This window comes from Diceros bicornis, chromosome 14 (assembly GCF_020826845.1).
Source record: "Diceros bicornis minor isolate mBicDic1 chromosome 14, mDicBic1.mat.cur, whole genome shotgun sequence".
NCBI classification, from domain to species: Eukaryota; Metazoa; Chordata; class Mammalia; order Perissodactyla; family Rhinocerotidae; genus Diceros; species Diceros bicornis.
Window position 1 is genome coordinate 18,670,719 of NC_080753.1, and position 12,436 is coordinate 18,683,154.

At 35.0% G+C, this 12,436-nt stretch overlaps 1 protein-coding gene across 1 annotated transcript in view; it reads right to left on the reverse strand.

Moving 5' to 3' along the window:
- Positions 1 to 12,436, reverse strand: part of CD2AP (CD2 associated protein) — a 141,346-nt gene that overhangs the window by 58,661 nt on the left and 70,249 nt on the right. Inside the window, exons 4-5 of the mRNA XM_058554194.1 lie at positions 12,283 to 12,383; positions 9,269 to 9,389 (exon numbers count right to left, since the gene is read on the reverse strand). Of these exons, the coding sequence (XP_058410177.1) occupies positions 9,269 to 9,389; positions 12,283 to 12,383 (222 nt within the window). The remainder of the gene's footprint in view (positions 1 to 9,268; positions 9,390 to 12,282; positions 12,384 to 12,436) is intronic.

Below are 12,436 nucleotides of genomic sequence, written 5' to 3' on the forward strand. Positions count from 1 at the left end.
ATACTTTAATGGCTCAGTTTATATGGCATCATAAAGATCATTTCACCATAAACTTTAATTCACACCAAATTTCAATGTTAAAAATAAATATTAGACGATCCAATACCTATAAAACAAGAAATACTAATAGGCATCAGAAGTAATTTAGAGGAGAGTTTGCCAAGTAACAAGTTTACTGTTAAATTTAAGCTAGATGTTTTCAGTTCCTAAGTTTATTCTCTAATGGTTTTCACACATCCTTAAAACATAAATCTGACTTCAGAATTGATACTAAGTATTCTTAAGTAAGTGTAACATAAAATAGTAATAAATCTATTTGTTATGACTCCTCTGTTTACTCCTATCTCAATGATTTTCTGTCAATGGAATCCGCATCTGCATTGAATAAGTTAATTTCAGCATCCCAACTGCCCCCCATTTCCAACTCCCAGAAATAAAAATTACTCTGCTTAACATAACTTTATCATGTCACTATTCAAATATGGTTAACTCCACATAAAAAGCAAAGAAATTAAAGGAAAGAAAGGGGTCAAGGAGTAAAAATGAGATAGTGTGGTAGGAGAAGAACTAATTATCTACTATGCTTCAAAATTTGCCAGGAATTGTGCCAAGGTCACTATATGCATCATCTGAAAAATGAGGGTATGCTTTATATATGAGGTACTGATTACAAAAAAGAGACATTAGACAGAAGCTGACCAAAGAGAGGACAAGCTTTTAAAGGACTCAATTACTTGTTTCTTTAATTCGCATAGTTTAGAGTAGAGCCTTAGAAAAGTTTAGAATCTTAAAAAGTTCTTTGCAAAGTTAAAGAGAAAATATGCAGTGGAAGAAAACTTAGAAATGGGAGGCAACTTAAAAAATGGAAACTTGGACCACCCAGAAGGCTACTAGCCGTCACCATTTCATACGAAACAGTCATGAAGTTCACGCTCGTTTCATTAGTTTTCAGCACGTGTACAGTAAAGAGCTAAGAATACATTTTAGCACCTTTGAAAGGCTAACGAGCTTTAAACGAGGAATTCTTAAAAGGGGATCCATGATAGTATATGCGGTAGATTGTATTATTGTTCACAACTATTTGGTGCTCCTTCTTTCCGGAAAATTATACATCCCCACTCTGCTGCACTTAGGCATGGCCATGACTGCCCAATATAATGTTAACGGAAGCGACATGCGTTAATTTTGGGCAGAAGCTTTAAAAGCCATGCTCCTTTATGCCCGCCTCTGCAAGCATTAAAGCATGTGTCAAAAGGAGCCTCTATCAGTCTAAGTCCTTTACTATGTCACTGTCTTAAGCCACTATGATTTTCAGGCTGTTTTCACGGCAACATGTCCTGAACAACATACCATGTTATCTTTTGTTTAAGAAAGGAGAAATTACACAAATACATATTTTTGTGTGTGTACCTGCATTAACAAACACTGGGATGATAACAAGAAAGTACAAATGCTTTCTGATACAGAGCAGAAAAGAAGACTAGTTGAACGGAGAAAAGTATTCTAATGTACATCTTTTTATGTACTGATTTTTGAACCCTGAGAATGTACTATCTAGTCATATATATGTATGTGTGTATATGAACTATGAACCATGTGAAATAATATGTAAAATTTTATTCATATGATTATTGTGTATATTTTCTAGAGAGTGCATAGTTTTCATCTGCTTCTCAAAGGTGTTTATGAACCAAGAAATATGAAGAAAGTAATACTCTTGCCCTCTACATAAACAAGACAGCATTTCAGATTAGAAATACAACAGTCACCCACAAATGCTGAAAGATCAAGCCCTTGATTTTGTTTTCACAGCACAGTGCTCTATGCAAGTAAACTGACCAAGAATAGGAGAGATTCATCTACTCTCTCTAGAAATAACCAGTACCATTCCCTTATGTTCCAGGAAACAGATGACATAACCAACTGGTATACAGGCTACCTGTTCCATATATAAATTATGAAGTTACACTATTCTTTCCCAAAGTCTTGGCACTATAAAAAGGCACGTAAGTAATATGAGAGAAAATATAAAACTCTGGAATAAAAATTAAGCAGATCATAATTTATTCATTTTTTGGACCTTTATACTAAGCAGTGAGGAAATAAAGAAAAGTAAAGAATAGTCTCTGCCTATAAATAGCTGACAGCCTACCAGAGAGGGAAAATATAGAAACGTGTGCAATAATGTAGGTGCCATGATAAAAGTCTGCATAAAATGGTCAGGTGAACTTCAATAAGGGTGTCAAGGCCACTCAACGGGGAAAGGACATTCTAACGAATGCTGCTGGGAAAACTGGATATCCACATGCAAAAGAATGAAGCTAGACCTTTATATTAAACCATATACAAAAATTCACTCAAAATAGATTAACCACCTACACATAACACCCAAAACTATAAAACTCCTAGAAGAAAACACAGGGGACAAGCTTCCTTAACACTGGACTTGGCAATAATTTCTTAGATATGACACTAAAAGCCCAGGCAACAAAAGAAAATATAGAAAAATGAGACTACCTACATTAAACTTAACTTTTCTACATCAAAGGATACACTCAACAGAATGGAAGAAAATATCCGCACATCATATATCTGATAAAGGCTTCATGTCCAGAATATATCAAGAATTCTTACAACTCAACAACAAAAAAGAATCTTATTAAAAAGACAAGATTTGCATAGACATTTCTCCAAAGATGATATACAAATGGTCAATAAGCATATGAAAAGATGCTCAAAATCACTAATCATTAGAGAAATGCAAATCAAAATCACAATGAGATATCATCTCATACCCATTAGGATGGATAATATGAAAAAACAGAAAATAACAAGTGTTGCTACAGATGTGGAGAAATTAGAACCCCTATACACTGTTGGTAGAACTGTAAAATGGTGCAACTGCTATGGAAAATGGTATGGCATTTCCTCCAGAAATTAAAACAGAACTACCATATAATCCAGCAATCCCACTTCTGGCTATACATCCAAATTGAAAGCAGGGTCTTGAAGAAGTATCTGCATACCTATGTTTTAGCAGCATTATTCACAATTGCCACGATGTCAAAGCAACTCAAATGCCCATCAATGGATGAACAGCTAAACAAAATGTGGTACATAACATACAATGGAATATTACTCAAACTGAAAAAAAGGAAATTCTGTCCCATGCTACAACATGGACAAACCTTGAGGACATTATTTTAAGTGAAATAAGCCCTTCATAAAAAGACAAATACAGTCCTGCACCACTAAGGTTTCAGTCAATGACCAACCGCATATACGACAGTGGTCCCATAAGATTAGTACCATATAGCCTATGTGTGTAGTAGGCTATACATCTAGGTTTGTGTAAGTACACTCTATGATGTTTGCACAATGACGAAATCGCCTAACAACACATTTCTCAGAATGTATCCCTGTTGTTAAGTGATACACACCTGTATTGTATGATTTCATTTATATGAGGTATCTAAAGCAGTCAAATTAAGAAACAGGGGCCAGCCCCGTGGTGTGGTACTTAAGCCAGGCGCGCTCTGCTTCGGCGGCCCAGGTTCGCAGGTTGAGATCTCAGGCATGGACCTACACCACTTGTCAAGCCATGCTGTGGCGGCAACCCACGTACAAAACAGAGGAAGACTGGCACAGATGTTAGCTTAGGCCTAATTTTCCTCAAGCAAAAAAGAGGAAGGTTGGCAACAGATGTTAGCTCAGAGTGAATCTTCCTCACCAAAAAAAAAACAAAATAAAATTCAGCAACAGAAAGCAGAATGGTGGTTTGGGAGGGTTTGATTTTGTGAAATGAAAAAGTTCTGGAGATCTGTTGCACACAATATGAATATACATAATGCTACTGAATTTTATACTAAAAATGATTAAGATTTTTTATAACAATTAATTTTTCCAAAAAAAGTCTGTATAGAGGAAAACAAGGGAAAGAACAATTAGAAGGGAAAAAACAGGGGTTTAGAAGACAACATCCAAGCCAAGACAGTTGCACTCAGAGTTGCAGATTGTTTCTAACGTTTCCTGGAACATTTCTGAGAAGATGAAAATTTGCAAAGTCAGTTAAGTGGCAAACCACGTGTTCCGTTTAGAAATATCTTCCATTGACACTTCTTGTATTCAGATCATTTCACTCTAGATTCAGATATGCTTATTGGAGTTCATATTTGTCTTACCCCCCAGAGGCCTGGAACTTAAGATTCTGGACTGCAGAAGGGACTCTGTACCCTCACAAAACCAACATAGTTCTTAGCACATAGAAGGCTTAAGAAATAATCACTTGATTAAACTAGCCTCTACTTCTTCCTAAGTTCATGTATTTTATTCCAAAACTTAGAGCAGAGTTAAAACTATTCATCAAACTAATTTATACCTTCACTCTATTACTTATTAATTATTACTAAAATTGATTCCTAAAACCCTTATCTGTAATTTTGGTATTATTTATAGTTAACTGGTAATTTTTCCTCAATATCTCATTCATTATTCCTAGCTTTCATTACTAGATCTGCTACATACTGTTTACTTCCTAGAACAAATCAACAGTATTTCACAACTATATAAAGTAACACATTTTTCCTTGTCACTTTCTAAAATTCCAAGGTGTCTTCTACATCAACTTTTCAGAAATTGAATTCATACTTTTTTCCATATCCATCCCAATCTATTGATAACACCAAAGATTATAAGATTGCTTTTTAAACATTAATTCTTTCATGAATGAATATAAAACAAAATATACACAGGCAATATAACTGACTTGCAAAGCATAAATAACTAAAATCTGTAAGGAAAAGTAAAGTCCTCTAAAAGTAAAGGAAACTCCATTACTCACTTCATTCATCTTTACGGCTAACAGGTTTAAAAATGAAATCACTGCAGACTAGAATGCACCCTGTGGTACTAAACGGGAAGTAGAGGCACCAGTAGGAATAGGTAGGCAGGTAGTTAGGCAAGTAGGTAGATAGATGGACGAACGACAGCTAAAGAGATACAGGGGTGAGTGGGGGTGTGTGTGTGTTTAAGCATTCCCCAGTTTCATCCACCCAGAGGGCCTAGAAGCAATATCACCCCCAACAGCAATGAGCACACTTGCACTCAGATCTCAATGTTTTAACCACTAGCCCCATCTCTAAAAGAAACCAAGGTTGCCTGGATAAGTAGCTGATTCCAGGATTGGAGCAGATAAAGTTCAAGATGAGCCTGGAACATCTCGTATCAAAGTGAGAACACGTCAAAAAATGATGAAGACATCTCAAGATGACACAGCAATGAAAATGATCCATAATGACAAAAAAAGCAGACACATGATCACCTGGGACCAGAGGCAGAAAAAGAGATGGACTGCAAAGGGGCATGAGGAATATTTTGGAGGTGATGGAAATGTTCTGTACATTTATTTTGGTAGTGATTTTCATGGATGTATACATCTCAAACTCATCAAACTGTATATTTTAAACAGGCACAGTTTATTGTATGTAAATTATAATTTCAATAAAGTTGATTTTTAAAAAATCTCACAGAACTAGTCTGAAAGAGCTCCAACTGGCCAAATCTGGCAGTATCAAAATAAAAAATAATAAAATTAATAGATTAATACCTAGTGAACAAAATAGAACCCACTAATGAGTCCACACTAATAAACAAACTGGGGAGAAAGAAAAGTTCTTTAGAGAAGAATGTCAAGTAATGAACAGAGGTGGGATGACAGAGTTAGAAAACTATCATCATTTTGCAACTATCACAGTAATAACTGATTCAAGCAAAATTTATTCACGGATGCTTAAACTGTTGGGTGCAAGTTTGATGAGGGATAGGATATTCACATAGTATCAAAGGATCTCCTCACAAGACACTTAACAATTATAAGGAAAGTAAACTTACAGCGGCAGCACAGCTTTAACAAAGTAATCAATCACCAATAATAAAACACACGGACATCACGTGCCTCCTGATACAATGCAATGAGACATCATCATTCTGTAGTTCTGTCAATAAAATATAACCTGAAACTAATCATAAAGAAGCAGAAGAAAACCCCAAACTAGGATCCACTATACAAAATAACCAGCCTAAACCCTTCAGAAATGTCAAGGTCAAGAACAACAGAGAAAGGATAGGGAACTATTCCAGATTAAAGAAACTCGAGAAATAAATTCCCTGCATGGTCTTGTCCAGAACTGGGAGAAAAAAAATAGCTATATAAAGCATATACTGGAACAATTAAAGAAATCTGTATATGGACTGTGGATTAAATAATATTGTCAATATTAAATGTCTTGATTTTGATAATTATACCGTAGTTACATAAGAGACTGTCCTTGTTCTTAGGAAATATACACTCAAGTACTAAAAGGTAAAGGTAAAAAATAGATATACATAATGGATACTACTCAGTCATAAGAAATGATGAAATCCAGCCATCTGTGACAACATTGATGGACACTGAGGGTATTATGCTGGGCGAAATAAGCCAGAGGGAGAAGGTCAAATACCGTATGGTCTCACTCCTAAGTAGAAGATAAAAACAACAACAAACACACACAAGAGACAGAGACTGGATTGGTGGTTACCGGAGGGGAAAAGGGGAGGGAGGAGGGCGAAAGGGATGTTTAGGCACATGTGTGCAGTGATGAATTGTAATCAATCTTTGGGTGGTGAACATGATGTAATGTATGCAGAGATAGAAGTATAATGATGTACACCTGAAATTTATATAATGTTATAAACCAATGTTACTGCAATAAAAAAAATAGATATATAAATAGAAAGTGAATGATAAATTAGCAAATAGGGCAAAATGTTAACAACTGGTGAATCTGGGTAACAGGTATATAGGAGCTCTTTGTTTTATTTTTGTAATTATTCTCCAAGTTGAAAAAAAAAAAAGTGTACTGGAGTTTAAAGGATGAATCCATAAGATTAGAAGTAATATGTAAAAGTACATAGGAATGAGATCAGAATCAGAAAATTCTTAGAAGTCTTGATCCTTCTAAGAAGAATGTGTTTGTGGAATAATGTATAAGTTGTTGATTTCTCAAAGTCAGGTTTCTCTGCCCTAAAATGAGGGAGTTGTACTAGGACTTTCCAGTTCTACATCTAGATGTTTGTGAGCTTGCTCTAAGACTTCATGCCCTATTCTACCATTTCCTTACCTGGCTTTTCTCGAGGCTCAATACTTGCATTAAGAAGTAGGAAAAAGGGGCCAGCCCAGTGGCACAAGCGGTTAAGTGTGCGCGCTCCCCTGTGGCGCCCTGGGGTTTGCTGGTTCGGATCCCGGGCGTGCACCGACGCACCACTTGTCAAGCCATGCTGTGGCGGCGTCCCATATAAAGTAGAGGCAGATGGGCATGGATGTTAGCCCAGGGCCAATCTTCCTCAGCAAAAAAGAGGAGGATTGGCAGATGTTAGCTCAGGGGTGGTCTTCCTCACCAAAAAAAAAAAAAAAAAGAAGAAGAAGTAGGAAAGAAAAGGCACAAATTTCCATATGCAAACAAACCATAATTATTGGATGAGGAAAAGTTTCAGACAACTTTCTTAATAAGGTCTAAAATGACAGAACTAAAAATACATCACATAAACCTTAAGAATAATTTCAACAATGATTTCTAGATAGCTTTTATCAATTATGCTTAATATTACTATCTATTAAATGTAAAATTATTTTTCTCTCTGAAATTCATTCTCTTACTATTGAGTACACCGAGGCTTATAAATCCATTTTCCACACATAACAATTTTATAATGCTTTCCTACTTAATTTCAAACATTGAAGGTACTGACAAAAGGAAGTAAAAGAAATTAACAGTTCAAAACAATCTACTATGTTGCAAGCATTCTTCTTAGAAACTATCTTGCCAATTCATATAACAACGCTTTTAGGTAAAAATTATTATTCCCATTTTGCAAACAAAGCAACTACATTTAAGCAATGATGACTAAGACGTAGTTCCTGTATCATGGGAGCCTAACACTCTAGTATGATCTATCTAAAGATAGATTTAAAAAACAGAAGTGTGCCACCGGAATGCGATACAAAGTGTTAGGTACAGAAGACGTCTAGGCAACCTTAAGACTTGATCACCATGTTTTGAATAACACATAATTGCTATGGTCTGAATGTCTATTCCCCTGGAAATTCCTATGTTGAAATCCTAAGTCTCCAGGTGCTGGCATTGGGAGGTGGGGCTTTTGAGAGGTGATTAGGACTTGAGGGCGGAGACCTCAGGAACAGGATTAGCGCTTTACAAAAGTGGCTCCAGAGAAATCCCTTGCCCCTTCCACCACGTGAGGACACAGTGAGAAATAAGAGGGCCTCACCAGAACTTGACCATACTGAAGCCTTGATCTTGGACTTCCCAGCCTCCAGAACCGTGAGAAATAAATTTCTACTGTTTATAAGCTACCCAGTCTATGGTACTTTGTTATAGCTGCTCAAATGGACTAAAACAAGAGTATTCATATCTTGACATTACACTGGCTCTGAAAAAAATAGGGATACTGGCAACTTTAAGGTTATATGTCTACTTCTCAATATCTATGAATCTATCTAATCATTATAAATGGCCAAATAATATTACTTAATGCAAGCATAAAGCCCTGAAGAGCTTCACTACATACATATTTCCATAAAGAAAAAGATCTACTTATCCCTGTGTAATCACTTACGAATTTAATTTCTCTTTAAAAAAAAATTCTAAATCCCACAGCAATTCTTAAAAGTAAAAAATTTAAATCTAGCTTTGGAGTATAATTTTCTCAATCATACTTTTGAATGATGAGCAAATTTAAGATGAATTTGTGGGTGAGTCTCTCAATGACACAGATCACAAATTAATTAAATGACATTCTGGCTGCACAGAGAAAACAAAACCTATTATGTGAATATGGAAAATAACAAAAGGAAGATTTGTTTTTAACTTCTCAAATTTGTGAATTAGGCCATTTGTAAACTCAAATCAAAATTATACATAAGTATATATCTTAAGTGAGAAGAAATCATATAACCTAAGAAGTATCATTTCATAATCAGGGTACTAAACGTTTACTTTGGGTTGAAGCAGACATCAAAGAAGGAAAAATATTAAATTACTTGCCTAGATATTTAGTTCATTTTAAGTCCCTGTCATAAGCTACTTTCTTAAAGTACATAAACTGAAGGTCATAGTTCAAAAGTAAGAATAGAATTTCAAAAAATACAAAATAAACACTAGATCATATATAAAGTTTATTTAAATCTATTCAAATTTTTTAAATAGTCTACCTGAATCCTCCTGGGCTTCATGAGTTTCACCATCATCTGTCACCTCTAATTCTTTCACAAAATTTGAGGGAAACAGTCCCAACTTGTTGTTCAGGGTTCCACTCCACCAGCCTTCTTCTACCTGAAAGAGTTCACAACTCAAAACTAATAAAAATTTCTCTTAAGTGAAAATCTTACCCCATGGGAAAATCAAGCTACAGAAGTGAATAAGCACACAGTTAGTGATGCAAAATAATCCCTTTAAATCTAGAAGAAAATGCAATGGGGAAAAAAAAATTTTTTAAGTAGATTAAATCTAAGTGGATTGGATTAATCATATATGGCATTAGTCATATATCCATAGCACTTTGCAACATTTACAATGAGAACTTGTAATCAATTGTAATCTATGAAGTAAATAATTTTCATGAAAGTATCAGATAACCAAGAATAATGTACTAACAGCAAGAAGTAGACAGCTTTCTTCTGGAATGTCACTCTTTTAAATACTACTGAGCCTCAGTTTGTAATTATAACACATATTATTTAAGTATTTGGAAATTTCTGATTTGGAAAAAGTTTGATGAATCTAAGAATATAACTTCCTAAATTGCAAATAAAATTACTAAGCCTTTTACTTGAAGAGTGAGTCTTAACCCAAGTATGAAAAAGAATTACTTTTAAAAATCCAGATGCCAGGCTCTATTAAACATTCTCCCCTACCCCAACCAGAAATAGCCTCAGAAACCAAGCTCTTTAGAAAAATACTTATAATCACTAATAACAAGGTTACTCAATTTTCAGGAAGTTAATAATATTTAATAACTGTTTTAAAATGTATAGTTTCTGCTAAGGATGCTAAGAGGTCTTAATAGGTAAAAAGAAGTTTTTAAAGAGTAAACTATTCACTGTCAAAATTCACTTAGCAGTACAGGCAATTATCATAGCTAGAAAAAGCTCTTTTTTCTCTTTAAAATATTTTTTTATATTTTTTCACCCCCTCATAATTGCAACACAAACTTTAATAAGTTATCCATCCAACAGGCATTTACTATTGTACAAGCCATGGTGTTAGTTGCTAGGGAAAGATTCAAATTTGCATATGAGAAATCTCTGTCTTTGAACAAAAGAATCTAAAGAAAAAAACAAACAATAAGCAGATAGTTACAATGTAAGAGTTGCTATAAGAAAAATATGAACAAAATGCTGTATGAGCACAAAGGAAGGGCTTAAAAGAATCAAAATAGGCTACCTTAAAAGGAAATGACAAAAGAACTGGATATTAAAGGCTAATTAAGAGTTTTCCATGTACAAAGTATGTGAAAAACATGGTGACATAAAAATAAAGGACTTATTCATGGAATATATATATATATATAGCTGAAACACCAGGTGGCTAGAATACAAGCTGTTTGAGGGAGAAAAGGAAAGCAGATAAGCGTGAAGAGTTCAGAATTTTTAGCCTACTTAAGGAGGCACCAAAGGATGGGGAGTTCTTCAAACCAGGTGTGATGGAGATATGAAGACCAAACTGGAACAGGCATAACAGGGAGAAATATCAGCAAACTATTATCTACATCTGGATCCCAAATTAGCATCAACTGGGTAGTTAGGGCAAATACCCTATAATAATTCCTATTAATTAAGGAATTCTTAAGAGGCAGGGTAGTATATAATGGTAAAGAACACTGACTCAAGACAGACTGCGTGGATTCAGATTCTGGCTCCTCTGCACGCCAGGCATACGAACTTGGGCAAAGATGGCTAAAACAAGAGCTCCTACCCCATGCTCATCTACAATGTAATCTCAACACTCCTCAACACTCCATCACGAAGTGGTGGTCTTCGTCCCTACCCTCTCTAATCTTGATGGCTTATGACCTGCTTGTAACCAACAGATGTGGTGAAAGTGACACTATCACTTCCAAGATCAGATTATAAAAGGTTATCACCATTTTTGCTGACATGCGTATACTCAGAGCCCTGAACTGCCACATAATAAGCCCAACTATCCTGAGACCCCTGAGGCCCCAATACGGTAAGAAAGCTAAGCCAAATGGAGAAGCTACATAATGGCTCTCCCCTGGCAGCCCAATCTCTGAGACTTCTAAGCACCAGACACGTCAGTGAAGGAGGCTTCCTATGATTCCACTAGCACTCAACTTTAAATCTTCCTAGCTGAGGCCCCCAGACATCACAGAACAGAGACACCCATCCCTGCCGTGCCCTATCTGAATTCTTGACCCACACAACCCATGAACCTAATAAAACAGTTGCTCTTTGCCACAAAGTTTGGTATAGCATGTTATGCATCAACAGTAACTGGAACAGCCAATCACTTATCATCTGCAACTCAATCTCCATATGTAAAATGGGGATAAAAATTCTTATCTCCTTAGGTTGTTTAGAAATTTAAAGAAAATAATAAATGTAAAACACTTGGCATAGTGCTTCAGACATAATATAGGCTCCATAAACATTAACTATTATTATTGCCACCTGGTGGAAATAAAATAATTGCCTTTTGTATAAACACACTGGAATTTAATACAAATCTAAGTGATAAATTTCATTACATGATGTTATGACACAAAATCAATTCCTGTGACAATATACGATACCAAAACATACACTTTGAAAATGAGATCTTCAGCTACCAAATAAAACTTTAATATTCCTTTAATGGTAAAAGCTGAGACATAGTAAGTTGCTTTTGAAATATTTTTAAATCTCATTCTAAGATATAAAAATGTGGGAAAAGTGTTTTTGGTTAATATTTGAATGTGATAATTCAAACAAAACAAAGCTTTTAAAACTATTCTGCTTTTGTATCCCTTTGCTATACAAAAGGTAAAAATCCTTCTGTTTTACTGCTTTGTGCCTAAAGTGAATAAAGAATCAAAGAAAAGGTTTATTTATATTCTTAGCTACTAAAAAAACTAAAAAAAAATTAATATTCTTACAAAACATTTTTCTAATACCCAGAGCATCGATTCCAATTGCTGCTTTATCTCTAACACATATGTGTTCCTTACCTCTTCATTAATATCAATAATATCTCCCACTTTCAGCTCCAGTTCATCCTCATTTTGTGGAATATATTCAAAGAGAACTTTACACTGACGTTTCTTGATCTCTGAAGGAAGTAACATAATAAAAAATGAGGTTAAGATAGATCATTAAAACAAA